The 20,235-nt window shown below is 41.5% G+C and overlaps 1 protein-coding gene across 5 annotated transcripts; it reads right to left on the bottom strand.

The window, feature by feature from the left end:
- Positions 1 to 41: 41 nt before the first annotated feature.
- Positions 42 to 16,464, bottom strand: mynn (myoneurin). 5 transcript variants are annotated; one of them, XM_012851231.3, is made up of 9 exons: positions 16,374 to 16,464; positions 15,777 to 15,817; positions 13,066 to 13,336; positions 9,698 to 10,647; positions 5,743 to 5,902; positions 5,474 to 5,652; positions 5,300 to 5,392; positions 1,893 to 2,018; positions 42 to 1,739 (listed from the first exon to the last, which is right to left on the bottom strand). In XM_012851231.3, the coding sequence occupies exons 3-9, from the start codon at positions 13,329 to 13,331 to the stop codon at positions 1,339 to 1,341; spliced, it is 2,175 nt and encodes a 724-aa protein (XP_012706685.2). In that variant the 5' UTR covers positions 13,332 to 13,336; positions 15,777 to 15,817; positions 16,374 to 16,464; the 3' UTR covers positions 42 to 1,338. The 5 variants fall into 5 exon arrangements, with proteins under 5 accessions (XP_012706685.2, XP_012706686.2, XP_012706687.2 ...); XM_012851232.3 differs by having other exon boundaries at positions 13,066 to 13,333; positions 16,374 to 16,444; XM_012851233.3 differs by lacking the exon at positions 16,374 to 16,464 and adding an exon at positions 16,029 to 16,323.
- Between the last annotated feature and the right edge of the window lie 3,771 nt (positions 16,465 to 20,235).

Genomic DNA, 20,235 nt, shown 5'->3' with positions numbered 1-20,235 from the left:
AATTTTTCCAATTTCCATCAAAAGAAACCAACAATGATGCATTTAAGCTTTATTTCACATTGCTTTTATTTTTTATACAGTGCCTAACTTGTGTAGTCATTTCTCACAACTGTACAAGTAACGCAGATGTTTTGGAAAAATACAAATGAAGCATGACCTGATGAATTATTGGATATAGTTCGTGTGCAGCAGTTTTCCAGCTAAACTAGACAAAAAACACGTCCTCTACGCAGAACCAGCCATATTATGAAGCCATGTGGATATGATAAATAAAAAACTACTTTCCTGCTACTCACTACACTACCCAGAAAAAAATAAAGATTAGTTTCTGGTAAAGGTGGATAAACCAAGATGACGTTTTCTAAAGGAAAAGGATGAATTATGCTGACGTTTACAGGATTTAACTGAAGCAGGTCATAGTTAAGACATTTAGCTTAAAGCACAGATACGTACTGTAGGTTCGTCTTACATCTAAAATATCTTTCAGATGATGAGGGAATATTTGAGTGTTTTAAGCAGCTTTTAACTGAAGCTTTTAACTGAAGCCCGTTCTTCTGCATCCACCAATTAAGACTTTTTCCCACCTGAAAACGAGACCAGCGCCGTCCAACAGGATGCAGAACTTCAGACTTCCTGTTTGCTGGATCTCTTTAGAGATGAGGCGATACAAACATGCCCACAACCAAAATCCCTGAAATCCTGTCTCTGTCCGAAAAAATAAGAATAAAAAATGCTGTTTTGTCACTTAGGGCTCAGATTTTACCGTATAATAATTCAAATGATGACATCATCATGGAGGAGAAAACCTGCTGCCATGTTTTAGTCCCACAGGAGCCAAATTAATGAAGATTTAACTGCATCTAACTGCAGTTTCACTTCAAAACTCCAAAGTTTAATCAGAGTTAAGCAAACGACACAAATCATTTTCAGCTCTGGACTGTTTATAACATAATCTTTCTAACTGTTTATACACCAAAATATAAAGCTAAAAATGTGAAATTATTATGGTACAAAAAAAAAAAAGAAGAAAAAATCTATTTCATTCTGGGACTCAACATCTAAATAATCTAAAAGAAAAAAACTTGTACACACTAATGGTAAAATAATATGAGCCAGTTTTAATTGTAAATCTGTGCCTTTAACAGAAAAAACAAAATCATTTAAAAAAAGGGGTAAATAAATGAGGATAATATTCTTTAAATAGGATGAAAATGTTTTTTTTTTCCTGCACATGAATCTGATGGTAAACTGTGATTGGTGCTGTGGTTCTTCTTCACGTTTTTAAACCCGCGGCGACAGGAACGGCGGCGCTGATAAAAGTTCGGCCCGTCTCCAGGGTCACTGCTGGGGCGGCGCCGCCTCCGCCGGGTCCACCGTCTTGATGATGATGATCTGCTCCAGGCCCGTGGCGGGCGACGCCGCCGGCCGCAGCTGCTCCACCAGCGCGTGGAGCGTGTCCGAGTTGATGGTCTGCTCCTGGTCGGTGTCAAAGGTCACGGGCTGGGCGGCGGCGGTCAGGGGGTGGTGGTCCGGCTCCGTCTTGAAGTCCTGGATGATGGGGGCGGGCTCGGCGGGCGGGCCGTCAGACGAGGCGGCGGACGGCTCCGAGGCTTTGGGGTCGGGGGTGGAGGGTTCGGGGTTGCTGGGCTCCACTTCCGGGATGGAAACCAAACTCTTGTTCTCCTGCGAGAGTTTGCTCTGAACGAACGCCACCGGGTGGCTGGAGGCCAGCAGCACCACTGCAGGAGGACACAAAGCTCAGACTAGTCACCGCTTCCTCCGCAGAAACCAGAGAAAACATGGACGCCTTCTCCAGGAAGACCAGTCAGATTTAACAAAATAAAAGCACACATCTTAGAGGTCAATTAATCAATTAAAGCTTAGCAGCTCACCGGCCCGGGCCCGCTCTTTGTGCTGCCGAACTTCATCAGCGTGGGCCTTCTCCTGGTGCTTGATCATGTTCTTCACGCTGGCGAAGCGGTTTCCACACAGCAGACACTGAACGCCAGAGTTCCCGTCTGCAAGAACGGAGAACGTTTAGGTACCCGGGCTAACAAGAGACGCTAACGAGAGACGCTAACGAGAGAGACGCTAACGAGAGTTCCCGTCTGCAAGAACGGAGAACGTTTAGGTACCCGGGCTAACAAGAGACGCTAACGAGAGACGCTAACGAGAGACGCTAACGAGAGAGACGCTAACGAGAGTTCCCGTCTGTAAGAACGGAGAACGTTTAGGTACCCGGGCTAACGAGAGACGCTAACGAGAGACGCTAACGAGAGAGACGCTAACAAGAGACGCTAACGAGAGTTCCCGTCTGTAAGAACGGAGAACGTTTAGATACCCGGGCTAACAAGAGACGCTAACGAGAGACGCTAACGAGAGACGCTAACGAGAGAGACGCTAACGAGAGTTCCCGTCTGTAAGAACGGAGAACGTTTAGGTACCCGGGCTAACGAGAGACGCTAACGAGAGAGACGCTAACAAGAGAGACGCTAACGAGAGTTCCCGTCTGTAAGAACGGAGAACGTTTAGGTACCCGGGCTAACGAGAGACGCTAACGAGAGTTCCCGTCTGTAAGAACGGAGAACGTTTAGGTACCCGGGCTAACGAGAGACGCTAACGAGAGACGCTAACGAGAGACGCTAACGAGAGTTCCCGTCTGTAAGAACGGAGAACGTTTAGGTACCCGGGCTAACGAGAGACGCTAACGAGAGAGACGCTAACGAGAGACGCCATGACGGAGCGGGCAGCCGGCGCGACAAACGTCCAGACGACCGGCTCCCTATACAGCGTGGAGAGGCAGCAAAGGCTCATGGGTAAGAAAGCTGGTCATCACAGCTGGACCAAGAAAGTTGAGTGGAAGGAAGAAGTGTGTCATTCTGAGGAGGTTCACCAGGAACATGCCGACTGGATGGATGATCGACCATTAACACAGAAATAATACGTCTCCCTAAAATAAAGACAATGGTTTTCTTCCTCAGTGTCTGAGCTGAATGAAGACAGAGCGTCTGTCAGGATTTGGACTCCGCCTCGTTAGCCTGAATTTACATTTGAGGCCAAACAAACTGATGTGAGAGCTTTGTGTATTTGTAACTATACTGTTCTTGTCCCTCTTCATACCTGGTTGTTTATATTTTTCTGCTCCCTGTATTTGTATTTTTTATTGTCTGTAAAGTGACCTTGAATGTCAAGAAAGTAAAATGTATTATTATTATTATTATTATTAAAACTGCTTTACTGTGCAGCAGCATTAGAAAAATGAGACTTCCTGCTGCTTCCTCTCATTTCTTCCACGTTTTCTGCAGCTGCTGCTCGTCTCTCCTGTCAGTCAGGATAAAATGTTCTGATGGACTCGTGTGTAACGCTGCCCATCAGAACCGGAGCTTTTAGTTTATTAAATCACATTCTGTTTGGTTGAAAGCAGTCGTTTTCCTATCAGGGCAACCATGGAGCGCTTTTAAATCCCTGGGTGGAGTGCCGGTGTGGCAGGTCTCCAGTCAAACCGCCGGTAAAAGTTAACTTTATGGACTCGGACTCGCACTGCAGCCTGAAGTGATCCAATTAAGATTTTTTTTTTGCCAATATGCGACCCGGATCTGATCTTTTCAAATGCGACCTGTGTCTGTACGGCCGGGTCGCATTTATCCGACCTACACATCACTGATACTCGACAAACGTCACTATTCAGCGTCCTGGTATGCAGAAGCGGGAAGAAAAACGACACCCAGAGCGGACTACAATGAGGAGAGCAGTCAGTGGAGAGAAAGCTCCGGTTAAATTAATGACCGCAAAATGCGCGCCAGCATTATAATCTATAGCCCCATTTACACCATCCTTGTTAAACCGATCCGTGCCGAGCCTCGGTTCTGATGACCGTTTACACACTATGCTATCACGGTTCCTTGGTTTCCTCGCCTCCTACTGACGATCTGCGGTACTGCTGCCCTCAGGAATTGAAGGAGGGAATAAAGCAAATCAAAATGGCGGTGCCCGTAACATTAAGGAAGTTATGCTTGATTATTATTGTGATATTTGCGGAGAGTCAGACGAGACTGCAACTTTTGGTGAATTTACTTGACAGAGTCTGCTTTTGGGACGTGGATAAGACAAACGAACGTCTGATAAGGATTAGTGTTGCACCGATACTGATACCAGTATACGCCGGGGCGCCGATACTGGTATCAGTATCAGCGAGTACCAACAAATAGGCACTGATACCATTTTGATGTTTGTATGTCACTTGAACGCAGCCTTCTCTCTCCTGACTAGTATTATACATCTTATATAAGTTCATGAAAGTTGCACTATTTTGGCCTTTGAGAGCCAAAAGTTTATTCAAGGCAAGGCAAGGCAAGGCAAATTTATTTATATAGCACAATTCAGTACAAAGACAATGCAAAGTGCTTTACATGATTAAAATATAGCAAAATAAAACAGAATAAGAGCAAGTAGGAATAAAATATAGAAAGAAAATAGAACAAAAAAGTGGTGATTCAGTTAACTAGGACAGTTGAAGGCAATTTTAAACAAATGTGTTTTTAATCTTGATTTAAAAGAACTCAGGCTTTCCGCACTTTTACAGTTTTCTGGAAGTTTGTTCCAGATAATTGGAGCATAGGAACTAAATGCTGCTTCTCCTTGTTTAGTTCTGGTTCTAGGTATGTAGAGTAGGCTGGAGCCAGAAGACCTGAGTGGTCTGGATGGTTTATACGCTGATAACAAGTCTGTGATGTATTTAGGAGCTAAGCCATTTAAGGATTTATAGACTAACAGAAGTATTTTAAAGTCTATTCTCTGAGGGAGCCAGTGTAAGGACTTTAGAACTGGGGTTATGTTCTCTACTTTCTTAGTATTAGTGAGGACGCGGGCAGCAGCGTTCTGGATCAGCTGCAGCTGTCTGATCCACTTTTTAGGAAGTCCTGTGAAAACACCGTTGCAGTAATCAATTCGACTAAATATAAACGCATGGATTAGTTTTTCTAGATCTTGCTGAGACATCAGTCCTTTAATCCTAGAAATGTTGTCAAATATTGTCACCCATTCCAGGTAGGTAATAAAAAGCTATACTACTCTAAGTAGTCTGCAATTCTTCATATATACACACATCAGTTTCACACAGATGGTATCGGTATCGGCCAATACTGCACAGCCAGGTATTGGTTTCGGTATCAGGGCCCTGAAATGGCATCGGTGCAACACTACATGTAATGAGCTGTAAGCAAAAAAACTGGCTTAAACAGAAGCTGTAAAACTGTAGATCTACACATTTTAAACAGATTTAAACAGATTAAAAACTCACCAGGGTGGAGTCTCCTCAGGTGCTTCTTGAGCTCAGAGGACGTCGCAAATTTGGCGTCACAGTTTGTTTGTGTGCATTTGTACGGCGTCTCGCCTGAAACACAGAGCAGCGCGTCAGACGGAGACGTTTCCCCCTCCTAAAGTCAGCGGACGGCGCGTCAGGGCGGGGCCTCACCTGTGTGCTTCCTGGCGTGGGCGATCAGAGACGAGGACACGGAGAAGGACATCCCGCACAGGTCGCACTGGTAGGGTTTCTCCCCGGTGTGCCGCCTCTTGTGGTACGTCAGCGTGCTGGACTGAGCGAAGGCCTGGCCGCAGATGTCGCAGACGTACGGCTTCTCTCCGCTGTGGAGTCTGGACCAGAAACGACAGGATTTAACTTTTAACGTCAAAAAACAACTCATAACGTGGAGGAAGGACGAGGTTTTAAAAAGGTTTAAACACCTGATGTGGATTTTGTAGTTGGACGACGTGGCGAACTTGAAGCCGCAGCGCTCGCAGGTGTACGGCTTCTCCTCGCCGTGGTGCATCCTGCGGTGAGCGACCAGCTGGCACTTCTGAGCGAAACACTTGTCGCAGTTGCTGCAGGTGAACGGCTTCTCACCTGGAGACACACAGGGAGCGGGTGAGACCAGAACAGAACCGGGGCCGCGTTCTGGAAAAGAAACTTATATCTGCTGGGTTAATTCACAGGATTTACTTAGAGAGTTATTTATTCATTTATCTGGATGTAAAACATCGTTTCTGTTTCGTTTTCTAAGGGGCTGCTATCAGTGCTCTCAAACTCTGATACGTACTTTTTCTTTTATCTTCTGCAGGCTCTAATGCGTGTCATATTGTTATTTTCTTTCTGTGCCAACTAAGCCGGTGTCTGCCTCAAACGTAAAGTCACCAAAGTCACACATGGTGACGATAAATGATTCTTAACATTTAATCTGGTGAGCAATGCGTACGGGCGTCCATCGTACGCTCTTTACTAAAATATTAAGAAAGTCTACGCCCTGTTTTTGGAAGCACGACCTAATTTTCTCCCAGAAACTTTGCTTAGTGTTTTAAATTTTCTGATCCTGTACCTGGATTTACAGGTGCTTAAATCCAGGTAATTACAGACTCACTTCTACACAGAAACCCCTGTTATTATCTTCAGCTGTCACTTTATACATGTGGTATTAATTAATCCTGTATATCCTTCAGTGATGGTATCAAGGCGTTAATTGATTGTATCTTTAATACTTTATCTGCTGGTTCTGTTCTTTTTATCTCTCTTTGCAGGTGAAGAAGCAGACTGAGGATGTATCATTCTCTCCTCTTTCTTTCACTTTTTCTCCTTTTTTCTCTTCTACCTTCTTGTTTTAGTGTCCATATAACATTAAATATTCCCTGCATAAACTATAATAAAGCCAATTTACATGTATAAATCAAGCGGAGCACTACAGTGAAAGCAGTAAGGCTCCGCTTGTGACAGTAAAATCTGTTGGACTCTTTTTGGCATTAAGACAATTCTTATTGACACATTGCCAGACAGGACACTATTACATTTTTTTTAAAATTGCCGATCCAACCTTCACCGAGCCGCCTCTAAGTCTCGTGCTAAGCTTACATCTCGCGAGAGTCTCATGTTGTCGGCCATTGTTGGCGCAGCGATGTTATTGGTGGAGCATCTAATGTCCCTACAGACAACTTTATTGGCGGGAAGAAGCTCGCTGCTAAGTTTGAAACCAGTAAACAATGTTTACCAGAACTCGTGGAATGTCTGTCAAATAAAGGATTGTATTGGAGATTTTTCTGTTTTGCTTCTTTGGGACGATACTGTTGGTGGAATAGGAGGAAAAACAGCAGCTAACGTCAATGTCAATGTCTACTAGAGTCTTTATCTCCAAAAAGATGGATGGAGGTGTAAAAGCTGATGACGTGCTCATGAGCAACGCAGAGGCTGCCAGAATGGAACAGAAACAAAGTGCTTCCTCTCCACTGATCAGTTTCACAGGCTCAGCTTTGCCTAAATCCCCCCCCCCCCTTGTTGTTTTAGTGTCTGAGGTGAGCTGCAGAACCAGCAGGAACGTCTGCCTTCAGACACCAAGGCGCGTCTAATCTTGTTTTAGGCACCGCCTCACATGAACCTGAAGAAGAATGCTGCGCTGATAACCTTATTGGTAGAAAAAAGTGTTATAACTTCTTTAGTTTATTGACAATTAGCAGCTGACAATGATGTTTCACCTTTTATTATAAGTAATAGTTTCAGGGCCCTCATGCTCAACTCTGTTCTTAATTTATATTATGAAACATTATATTGTTGCTGGATTTAGACTAAAAAAAGTGTTGGAAAAGAAAGTTAACTTATTGCCTAATTTCTACTTTATTTATAACTTTTTTGTACATTGCTGCCAGAAGGCTAATTTCAGTATCAAACTGTGTCTGCAGCTTTAAAACCGGGATAACCTTCAGCACAACACACCTGCTTACTTGTACTAAGATACATGAAAATATAACAAAGTTTCAGAAACAGATCCAGTGTCAGCTGCGTTCTTAACTGAGCAGACACACAGAGAAATGCAACATGTAGAATCTAGAACGTGTTGTAGACCGCTTCAGTTTGTTGTTCAACCTGTTATATATGTAACAATCAAGCTTCACCTTTAGCTGTGAGTAAGTCACCATATTTATTGGACTATAAGGCGCACTTAAAATCCTTAAATCTTCTCAAAACTTCCTTGTCTTATCTATGATCAACGTTGTACTTATGACTGATTCTATGCGGTACAATGAGCTCATAAATCTGTTAAAATGTGTAAATACGACTCTGTTTAGCAAGGAAGCCGCTCAGCTCAATGGATATTAGGAGCATTACGGTACACTGTGTCACTACCTGATAGGACCCCTGAGCTGTCTACCAGACTGCCTGACTGTAATGTCAGAACCATCCGTTCCGGTGAGCCTTATGAATCCGAAAAATACGACACACTCCCTGATTCTATGTATTAACCCATGAAACATAATAACTAAATAAATATATACATACACATACATATAGAGAGAGATATAGATATAGAGAGATAGAGAGAGATAGATATATACATACACATACAGATATATAGATATAGAGAGAGAGATATATATAGAGAGATATAGATATAGATATATATATATAGATAGATATATATATACACACACACACATATACATATAGATATACATATATATATATATATATAGATATATATATATATATATATATATATATAGATATAGATATATATATATATATATATATATATATCTATATATTTTTTTTTTTTTTTATTTAATTATTTATTATCTCATGTCCTCCTTAAGCCATCCCCACCACCAAAAATTGTGTTGTAGCAAAGACAAAAAATTGACTGTATTCCACCTCTGAGCCGTATCACACTGGGCTAGCTTAGCGTACGGGTTAGCGTAGTCCCGCTCATTCCTGGCTAAACGCCTTGGTGAGCTAAAGTATGCATTCACAACCGGCTGAATAACATGAAACATAACAAGCTAGCAACTCCAACCATCAAGGTTCTCACCAACCAATGTCATCGCTAACGACCCGTTACGCTCAAAATTACGCCTAAATTAGACCGTTAGCGTAACGGTGCTACATGCTAAGCTAACAGTACGACATGGATGTTTCATAGCAACAAAGAGAGGTCAGTAAAGCTCTTGAACGAGCGTCGGTGAAATTGTCCGGACAACATAAGCTAGCGCTAGCTGCTGTTAGCTTCACAGCCCAGTAACAGGTTCTGTTCTGTCTGGTTCCTTAGAGCTGCAGCAACGCTCTGCTGCCTGAATTCAGACTAAAACAAGGAAACAACATGCAGACGTGTTCAGTCTGTGTTGTTTATAAGTTAATGTTATAACAGAAAAAGTGTCACAAATTTTATTTTGGGCTTTTTATAGGAGTAAAGGGTATAATTATATGGTTATGCCGACTTTAATTATGTAAATGTTTAAATACCGTATGCACCAAAAACTATTTTCTTTAAAAAAAAAAAATTCTAAAGATTGCTGTATTTGTGTTTTTATTAGCACTTCACTGTTCATAAAAATATTTATGATAATGACTGAAGTATATTTGTTTCTTTATGAATATTTTTATCAACGTTTTTGTCCTCACTTTTATATTTTATGAAACTTTGTCGCCCACTAATATTGTAATTGCTAATAATACATCAATGCATCAAAAAAAAAGACCCTCAATCGGACTTTTTCCCTCATCGTTTTATTTTGTTGTGGTGCAGAAGCAGCATATAGTTTCCACAGGCCCAGTGCGCCCTCTTGTGGCTGTAGACGGTAATGTTTACTCCTTGGTTCATGCTGGTCAGTATAGAAACGTTAACTACAAACTGTGAGAAGCGTGGGTTTCCCTGCGGCTCACCTGTGTGGATGCGCAGGTGAGTCTTCAGCTGCGTGGCCTGCCTGAAGGTCTTGGAGCAGAAGATGCAGGAGAACGGCTTCAGGCCTTTGTGGATCTTCTCGTGGCGCCGCAGGCTGCTCACGTCTTTGAACAGCTTGTTGCACTCGCTGCACGTCAGCGACATCTCGCTCACGTCCAGCGGGGCCTGCTCCCCCGCCTCCCCGTCGTCCGCTCCCAGCTCCCCGCTCTCCTCCTCCTCATCCTCGTCCGCCTCCATCTTCCTCCTGCCGTGGCCCCGCCCTCTGCCCCGCCCCCTGCCCCTCCCGCGGCCCCGCCCCCTCCTCGCCTCCCCGCTGCTCCGTCTGGGCCTCTTCACCGGCGGCTCGTCTTCGCGCGACGGGCTCCAGTCGGCGGAGGTGTCCCCCAAGTCGGCGGGAGTTTCTCCCAAGTCCTTCAGGCTGGAGTCAGAATCCCCCGCAGACACGTCGTCGCTCCTGGAGGCTCCCCTCCCTCTCCCTCTCCCCCTCCCGCTTCCTCTGGGTCTCCCCCTGCCCCTGCGGCTCTTGGGGGCGCCGTCGGTCGAGCCGCTCTGCTCCACCGGCTCCCCGCCGAAGCTCCGGGGCCTCCTGCCCGGCCTCCTGCCCGGCCCCCGCCCCAACCCTCTGGGGGTGGAAACTGCGTAATCCTCGTCGCTTCCGTCTTCCATCTCTAGATCTTCGTCCTTGGGGTTGAAATCGTGGACCTTCCCCTCGGGGCCCTCCTCCTGGGCGTCCCCGCCGACGGAGGCGATGGACAGAGGGACCGGAGACGTGGGGCTGCCGGGGCTCGGAGGAGAGACCCCCGCTTCTTTCTCCGGGTCGGACTGGGAGGTTTCGCCCGACTCCGACCAGCCGGGGACTTTCTCCAGGTACTTGGTGGCCTCGGACATTCCCAGGAAAATGGCCGCTTGGCGCACAGCCGCCTGCCGGGTGCTGAAACCACCCAAAGAGGAACGTTTATTTATTTTACTTTTAATTTAACCATTTTAATAATTTTACATAACTTTTCCTGACAGAAATTCAAGTAGGAGACATCACAGTAAGCCTGAACGTTATAGAAACAAAACATATCGATGAAATAAAAATAATATTGATCGATATCTATAATTATCAACAAATTCTAAACATATATTTTAAGTTCAGCCCTGGTTATTTTATGCTGTTGCTTAGCAACCTATATTTAAATATACAGATACACAAACACTGAATGCAAACTCAACCCTTTATTCAACCAACTTTTTACCAAAACTACAAGTTTTTAAAAAAAAATTAAAAAGAACGTGTGCTCTCTGAGCTCTGAAGGGGGCGGAGCTTAGTTCCTGGGTCTGCATTGTGATTGGTTGGGAGGATGTAGCGATGTAATATAACCACAGGCTACAAATTCTCTTCCTCTATCGCGAGAGAGAGCGTCGAGCGCGCTAGTAGGAGCGAGCGAGTCGAGAGAAGACTCGCTCTCGAATTCTATGCTCTCTCTCGTCTTCGCTAGTCTCTCTGATCTCTTACTCTCTCTCTAGCTCATCTCTCTATCTCTCTCTCTCTCTCTCTCTCTCTCTCTCTCTCTCTCTCTATATATATATAGAGAGAGAGTCTGGGCGTCGCATATATATATATATATATTTTTTTTCCCTTTTTTTTTAATTGACCCTTTTTCTACCATCGATATACGTATATAGATCAATGTATATATTATTTATCATCCAGCCCTACATCACAATAAACATAAAATAACAAAAATCTTGATAATTATGACAACAGGCAGAGTAATATTATCTATAATCTGGGGCTAAGTGGGGTTTTTTCCACAGAGGAATCCAAATAGAAACCCAGATGTTGTGAAATAAAAGTCAATCTTTGTACTAAAGTGTCCACAGTTATCTGCAGGCTTGCAGTCATTCTCTCCATAATGTAAACATGTTTCAGTCTCTGGACACATTGACTTATAGTTGGTGCTTTTACATCTCTGCAGTTAACGCTAATCATTTTCTTTAGTAAAAGAACCCTCAGTATCTGATCTGCATTATAATCGGTCTTTAGGTATGACTCCCAACAAAAACACCACAGGAACCACATTTACTTTCAATATTACATCTATTTCCTAATATTGTCCCAAAATCCTCGTTTTACTGGTGTCTCCAATATTTCCACAATTCTACCAACATAATGCCACATTGGTATTTTTCTCTTATGGAGAGATGATAAAGGGAGTATTAAAGTATCTGATCTTCACTATCCAGTCAAATTCTGTCCATAGTTAGCTGCTAATTCTCCGTATGACAACCTGTACACATGTCCACCCATGTAGAGTCTTTATTTATAACATTTAACTCTAATTCCCATTTTTCCTTCATGTGGTTCATGTTTTATAAGGTGTCAATTACCACATTTCTGTATATATTAGATTGTTGGGAAATGTTTCTCTATAACACTAATAGAGTACTCTTCTATTTCATTTTTTTTGGACCAAATCTTTTCCTTTATGTCTTTTCTGAAGGTATCTCTATAAATTAGGGCTGGACGATGTAGATAAAAAAAGCATATCGATAAAACAAAAATAATTCTGATCGATATCTATAATTATCAACAAATTCAAAACATATTTTAAGTTCAGTCCTGGTTATTTTATGCTGTTGTTTAATGATGTATTTTTAGATAAAGACACAAACACTGAATTCAGACTCAACCCTTTATTCAACCAACTTTTTACCAAAACTAAGTTTTTAAAAAGAGAAAAGAACGTGTTCTCTGAACTCTGTGAAGGGGGCGGAGCTTCCTGGGTCTGCATTGTGATTGGTTGGGAGGATGTAATGATGTAATAGTAACCTACATGACTAGATAAATGTGTTTTATTGACCCTTTTTATTCTATCATCGATATATATGTATATAGATCAGTAATATTGTTATTGAATTATCATCCAGCCTTAATATAAACCACTTGGCGGGAGCTTAAATTGTTCCTGAAGTTGAATGATTTTAATCTAAAGCCTAAATTTGTCCCGTGTATAGAATGCAAAATGAAGGAAAACTGTTATTCTATTGAACTTTTTATTGAGCCTTTTTGTTCTATAATCGATACACGTCTATAGATCAGTAATATTGTTTTTGAATTATCGTCCAGCCTTAATATAAACCACTTGGCGGGAGCTTAAATTGTTCCTGAAGTTGAATGATTTTAATCTAAAGCCTAAATTTGTCCCGTGTATAGAATGCAAAATGAAGGAAAACTGTTATTCTATTGATGTGTTTTATTGACCCTTTTTGTTCTATAATCGACACACATCTATAGATCAGTAATATTGTTTTTGACTTATCGACCAATTATCTCTCCCGTGGCGGCGAGCGGACGGCGTACCTGCTGAGGTTCATGTGTCCCGTGTAGACGAACTCCAGGAGCTTCTCCAGCGAGTAGCGGCTCACCTTCTCCGGGTCCAGGGTGGTGAACTCTTCGCCCTTTTCCGCCTGGACAGAGAAATAGTCGCTGAAGGCGGCCAGAATGTTGCGGTGCGCTCTGAACTCCACGTCTTTCACCATGATGGTGATGTCGCACAGGAAGTCCATCTCGCGCTGCTGGTGCAGGCGCTGCAGCAGCAGCCGTCCGTGGTTGGCGACCTGAGCCATGGCTGCTGGAGGAGGGCGATTCAGAGCAGGAGGCACGGCGTTAGAGGCTGAAATAAGCTTTAACGGGTCTGATTACGCTGCTGGTTAAAACGCTGGGTAACCGTCTGATGCGGCGCTTAAAGAGGCGTACGTTAGGGCTGAACGATTTTGGAAAATAATCTAATTGTGATTTTTTTTTCTTAATATTGTGATTTAATGCAATTTTTTTTTTCCAGTTTAATTTATCATGTCTTTTGTAAACATATACAAACAACAAATCATTTTGTTTCCTCGCTGTGCAGATTAGTTGCTAAAAGACCCACAGCATCTAAACTCAGAGCAGAAATGATTGCGTTCTGACTACAATATATTTCAACCAAAATTGCAATTTTGACTTTTCTCTGCATTAACCACAAGCAACAAAAATGGCCTCTAAATAAAGATGTTTGTAAACAAGGACTATTTAAAACAAGAACTTTTAATGTTTCTATTAATCAGAATATTATTCAAGAGAACAGCTTTTAATTTAATTGGACATCAATCCTTGTTGAACATAAAGTGCAACCAACAAGCAAGTCTATGTATTAAACTGATTGACCAGAACTTAATGCTATGTATGATTATATAAACTCTAAAACAAGTAATAAAATTAGATTATCTCACTGCTGCAACTGTCTTCCCTTCCATGTGGAGGCAAACCCACTTTAAACATTTTACTGACACCTAATGGACGTGTCTAATTCACTAATTGTTACATAGCCAGAAATTGCTGACTCTGCGATTTGGAAATTGTTTTTTTTTTAAATCGCGATTATATTGAAAATGCGATTAATTGTTCAGCCCTAGCGTACGTTCTGTTTCACCATGACTGCATGTCTGTGAGGGGAACAACTAGGCCATGTCACCCAGACCGTTACGTCTCTGGGAGAAGGGACTCCTGGCTCAGTGCTCCTGTGTCTCCTTTCTGTCCTGTCAGCCCTCAGCTGCTCCCTCACCCTCAGCCTGGTTCTGGTTCTGGTTCTGGTTCTGGTTCCTGTCCACTGTGAACACACTGACTCCATTCTGGCTCCCTTTCAAAGCAGTTTCATCACAGCAAACATGAAGCTGGACTTTCTGCTCCTGGACCTCAATCTGACTCTAGATCAGTCAACCACATATATAAAATAGATACTTTTTTACATTTTCTGATCCTCATACATCAGGATTATAAACATTTCCTTCACCTGCTTTCATAATAATGTTTTATTACATTCTGTTGGTCATGACCAAATATTAGAATCAGGGACAAAAAGTGTCTTAATTGAGTTTTATTAAAAAATGCATTTTATCCTGAGCTAAAAATGGGTATCAAGTACATATTATAGTCAGGATTTATTAAATTTTATGAATTATTATTATTATTAATAATAATAATAAATCAAAGCTGACTGAAAATGATTTTATTTATAGGGCCATTTACAGAATATGCTGGGGTTTAACATAGAAACAAAGAATAAGAACTCCAATTAAAAGAAATGCTAAATATTGTTTGTTTATGCCCAAAATAGTGTTAATGTGACAACGAGTGAGTAAAGTATTTGACTCATGTTGTTAAATGTATTTCATCTATTACTTATATCGTTTTAAAAATAACAGAAAAAGTGTCACCGATTTTATTTTGGGCCTTTTATAAGAGTAAAAAGTATAATTATATGTTTATGCTGACTTTAATTATGTAAATGTTTAAATACCGTATGTACCAAAGCAATTTACTTTAAAACATTTTTTTCTAAAGATTGTTGTATTTGTGGGTTTTTTTTAGCACTTGACTGTTCATAAAATTCTTTATGATAATAACTAAAGTATATTTGTTTCTTTATGAATATTTTTATCAATGTTTTGCCCTCATTTTTATATTTTATGAAACTTTGTCGCCCACTAATATTGTAATTGTTAATAATAGATCAATGCATAAAAAAAAGACCCTCAATCGGACTTTTTCCCTCATCGTTTTATTTTATTGCTGGTTTACTGCATCTTTTTGACCAAGACAGTTACTTACAAGGGAGATAGAGAATACATTTTGATTGATTTTCTTTTTATTTATTAATTTTTGGCCATTTAGAAACCTAATAACCCATTGATAATAATAAATGCATCAAATGAAATAAATCATACTAGAAATGAAATAAATCATACTAGACTAACTTTATCTTTTAATGTTGCTTTACTGATGTTATAATCACACTATTGGCCAAGAAAGATCTTTATAATTAAGTCAGAAAACTATAATAAATTGATTTTTTAAAAATTTAATTAATAACATTCTTATTTCATGCTTTTTAGAGCCCATTAAAATGATTACAGGGTATCAATAAGGTGGAAATGTGTGTGACATGGTAATTTATTTATGACCAAATAATAATAATACTACTACTAATAATAATAATAATAAAACAGAAAGTTTAAAGCAGGGGGAAAACTCACCCTCTGTGTTCCAGTCAGTTCAGCTCTTCTCTGCAGACTCCCTGGAGAGGACACACACAGAATAATGTTGATTCACGGGCTGAATATTAATTTATAATGTAAATAAAGGCTTGAAACGGGCAGATCTTGTGCAGCTCAGACAGGTGAGCAGAAGAAAACAGAATTTGGAAAATAAAAGCTCCCTCCAGTTTCCCGGGGAGGCCTTTAGCCGCGGCTAATGCTAGCAGCCGCCGTGGTTCCCGGTAAAATGACCTTTGCGGGCTGCTTCCTGCTCCGCGCCGGCTTACACACACACTACCGGGCCTTGGATCCGCCACAGAGCCGCTTTCCGCCCCGCGGGGTGGCCGAGCAGGGCGGATGACCCGTCGGACCAAAGCTAGCTACTTCCCCGGCGACAAAAAGCGCGGAAAACACGGAGCTCTTATTTCGAAGGTTTGACGGTTTCTACAGGCGGGGTCGACGTAAGCGGCCGCAAAACACCGCAAACACGTCCGCTCCAGCGGCGGGAGGCTCAAACGCGGCGTCGGGCGGCTTAATCACGCTGTATAAACTCGTTATTTTAAGTCCAAAGCGAAGAAATTAAAAGCAGAAAAGTACCTTCTAATATCCGCGATCTCCAGCCATTAGCCACGTGATTTGGAAGGTCTCGCGAGACGTGGCAGTTCAACAAAGACGTTCGCTTGGGTTGAGATGATTACCGTAACGTCTCGACAACAAACGGCCATAAGATGGAAAAGCACAGAGAATGAGACATTTTAAGTCGAAATTATAATATACTGTTTCATTTTTTTTCCTTAAGTGGAAGAAAAGGGTTTCCTCTTGCATTTTAAGACCATAACCTTTGCTATTGACTTTAGGTGGAATGGTAGTGTAGGCTAAATGAGATTATTAACCACTAACACAATGTAGCAATGTACCACAGCATCTGAAAAACAGTCCCAGCTCTTGTGAGTTCTTCTGAAACATCCACCAGAAGGTGTTAAACTAACTTTTATGCAACCTGCAATACTCAAATATGAATTTCCATAAATACATGTTGTACCTTGCTGTGTTTTCCACGTGTTTAATGAGGCACAAACCAACAGAAGTACTGAACAAACACTTATTTGCAACTGTTGACATGTATTGCACGCATGTCAGCCATATTGGATCATAATATCAAAGTTGGTGAGGTAAATAGTAACTTTCTAATTCAGAATTATCTTTTTCCTTAAGTGGAAGAAAAGGGTTTCCTCCTGCATTTTACCATCATAACCTTTGCTATTGACTTTAGGTGGAATGATAGTGTAGGCTAAATGAGATTTTTAACCACTAACACAATGTATTAATGTACCACAGTGTCTGGAAAACAGTCCCAGCTCTCATGAGTTATTCTGAAACACCCACCAGAAGGTGTTAAACTAACTTTAGCTAACCACAAGTGTTCATGACAGCTACCTTCCTGGTTACCCGTCTATTGAGCCGACAACACTGTGGAAATAGTTTTCTGCCTAAAAGATTGAGAAAAAAGTCTTAGATGATCAAACAAAAATTACAAATTTGAGAAAAAACAATATTTAAAACGTAGTTTCAAAAGTAAAATTTCATATAACACAAACTAAGACATAACGGACAAATGTGCAATATGAAAAGGCTAACTGAAACAGAACAGTGCTAAATGAACTAACTTAAATGATTAACAATGAACATACATTCTACCCATAATCCCTTTCTGAAGTCTTGTGACAGAGTAAACCACAGCAGGATGCTGCAATAACAGAATAATGTGTTGTAATGGAATTTCACAAGATATATGTTTTATGTAATTGATTACACAACTATATCGTTATTACTCAGCTTTATATCAAATTGACTTTGAATTTTGTACAAATCTGAGCTGATGACCTCTAAGCCAACTTCTGTTAGCATAACAAGGCAATATCAACAAATTTCTCTGCATTTTCTGCAACCCAGATTGCTCAAATATGAATTTCCATAAATACGTGTTGTACCTTGCTGTGTTTTTCACTCGTTTAATGGGACACAAACCAAAACAAGTATTGAACAAACACTTATTTTGTTGACAAGTGTTGACAAATGTTGACATGTATTGCACGCATGTCAGCCATATTGGATCATAATGTCAAGGTTGGTGAGAAAAATAGTGACTTTCTAATTCAGAATTATGACTTCAAAGGTTTATTCAAGTTGATCAATTCCAACTTTCTGACAGCCTAAAGCAGATAAAATTATAACTTTGTTAAAGAACTGGTCTGATTAGGGTCTGATTTGGTGATCATGTTCACTAAAGACGGCTTTTATCAGTGTCATGATTTTTAAAAGCTGTATCATCTCCAATGGGCACCATAGTTGGATTGTATGGTCAAGAGCGTCTGACAGTCAGGTAGAACGGTGTGAAGCATCCATCAATGGAGGAACGGTCGTATGGTGGAGACGTGTTAGAGGTTTACCTAAAGCCAGGTGGTTACGTTGGGCCACTGCCTTGTGAGTGAGGCCCATGGATGTCTCAGTGGGCAGATGCTGGAACTAATAGCTGTATAAGGGCATCATCAGTACCTGTAAGGGTTTCAGTCACCCACACACAGCAGAAAACATCACAGACGTTTGTGGTGTTCTGCACCGGGCATTAGAGAAGTTCTTGACATCTGGACCTGCCACACTGGTACATAAGTGGAATCCCATAAATCAACTTCCTGTCATTACACAATGTCTCAGGCTCAGCTGGACGACGGGTTTACTGTCCCATGAAGAGGCTACATCTGTAGGTGAAGAAACTATGTGGCATGGATGTAGAAGGTTGTCAGAGCATGCTTACTGGGTCAAAGACTAATCTTTTTGTCTGGAGAAACACATCAGTCTGGGATCATGGTGTTGGAAGCATCAGGGTATTAATCATTAATGTCTGTTTCTCCATGTCCTAACACCCATTAATACCTGGCATGTTGGTCTATACACTGCCTGGGTAACGTTAAAGTCCTCTTGTGGTCTGCCGACCTCCTCACCTGTCATCCAATCAAACGTGAGCGTGATCAACTAAAAAACATATGATCACTTTGGCATCTGGCTGGGCAGCATTGCAGGACATCCAGCGTCTCAAGAATGTTCATCTGAGCTTACATCAGCAGGCGGACACGTCCATCAACAACACCCACACTGGTTTCATCCCTATCAGTGAGGTGCTGTACATTGAGATAAGATGTCTGACATGTCTGAGCAATGCGGCGCCAAACAGCGCAGAGAAGATGAGATGAACAGGAGAGACGGGGAAGCAATCTGGTTTTGCTTGGAAATTCTTTCTTTCTTTGAGTATTTGGCGTTCATTGTCTTGCTGGAACACCTTTTTGTTTCTAAATGTCATTGGATCCAAACGGTCACTCTCAGATGAAAGGAACCTGGTGATAATATTCACAACCAACCCAAGAACCACCAAAGTTCAAGCCTGAAAAAGATGATTAATCACTTACCTGGTGCTACCCAGAAATGAAAGGCCTCTTTTATAACTCACGCTGCCGATGTGAACAACCCAAGTAATATCTTCTGGAGAAAGGCTTAGTGATTTGGCCACCAGAAGAAGAAGCGTGTTCAGAGCAGTGTTGCATCGATACCGATACCAGTATCGGCCGGGGCGCCGATCCAGCACTAAAATGGTGGTATCGGTATCGGTATCGGCGAGTACCAACAAATAGGTCACAGATACCATTTTGATGTTTGTATGTCACTTGAACGCAGCCTTCTCTCTCCTGACACTCATTAGTTCTACTAGATTCACTTTGTATTAGTTTTTTTTTCCTGATTTACAAAGGTTTCAGTTTGACAAAGCCATGATGGCAATTATTTTACATCCAAGTAGTCTGCAGTTCTTCATATATACACACATCAATTTCAAACAGATGGTATCGATATGGAATCGGTATCGGCCGATACTGCACAGCCAGGTATCAGGTATCGGTATCAGGGCCCAGAAATGGCATCGGCCCAACACTAGTTCAGAGCAGTGGAGGTGAGACTTTTAGACCAGAGGACACAACGTCAACAGTAAAGCATGGTAGTGGCAGCGTCATGCCACAGGTGTGTTGCACAAAGTGAATGAAGTAAAGAAGTCGGAGGACTGTCGGTCAGATCAGAAAATGTCTCAGATGTTGAGGAACGATGTTTACATCACACCAACCTGATGTGATCACGTCTCTGCGTGATTTCAGACATTTTAGGTATGAATGAAGGTGAAGGTGGGACGCGTCCCATTTCGTTTCTCTCCCAGAATTGGTATTTATTACATTGCGCAGGAGATTTCAACATTTCTGTTAAATTTTTTTATTATTACATTATTTTTTAATTAACATTAAATATTAATATTTTAAAAAATCATTTAATGTCCTAAGTTTTTCACATGATTGTAAATATTTAATCTCTGTGTCTTATTTTAAGCTTGTCTGTATCAGAGAAAACTTCCAACTTCAGT

The sequence above is a fragment of the Fundulus heteroclitus genome, chromosome 21 (genome assembly GCF_011125445.2).
Source record: "Fundulus heteroclitus isolate FHET01 chromosome 21, MU-UCD_Fhet_4.1, whole genome shotgun sequence".
Classification (NCBI taxonomy): Eukaryota; Metazoa; Chordata; class Actinopteri; order Cyprinodontiformes; family Fundulidae; genus Fundulus; species Fundulus heteroclitus.
The sequence above is the reverse complement of the archived record's forward strand: the minus strand, read 5'-3'. Positions and strand labels throughout refer to the sequence as shown.

Bases quoted from the DNA above. Each gene is read 5' to 3' on its own strand.
- mynn (XM_012851231.3), bottom strand. From the start codon at position 13,331: ATGGCTCAGGTCGCCAACCACGGACGGCTGCTGCTGCAGCGCCTGCAC. The intron at 10,648-13,065 runs GTACGCCGTCCG...GGGTGGTTTCAG, and splicing joins GGACACATGAACCTCAGCAG to CACCCGGCAGGCGGCTGTGC. The intron at 5,903-9,697 runs GTGAGCCGCAGG...GTGTGTCTCCAG, and splicing joins TCACCTGCGCATCCACACAG to GTGAGAAGCCGTTCACCTGC.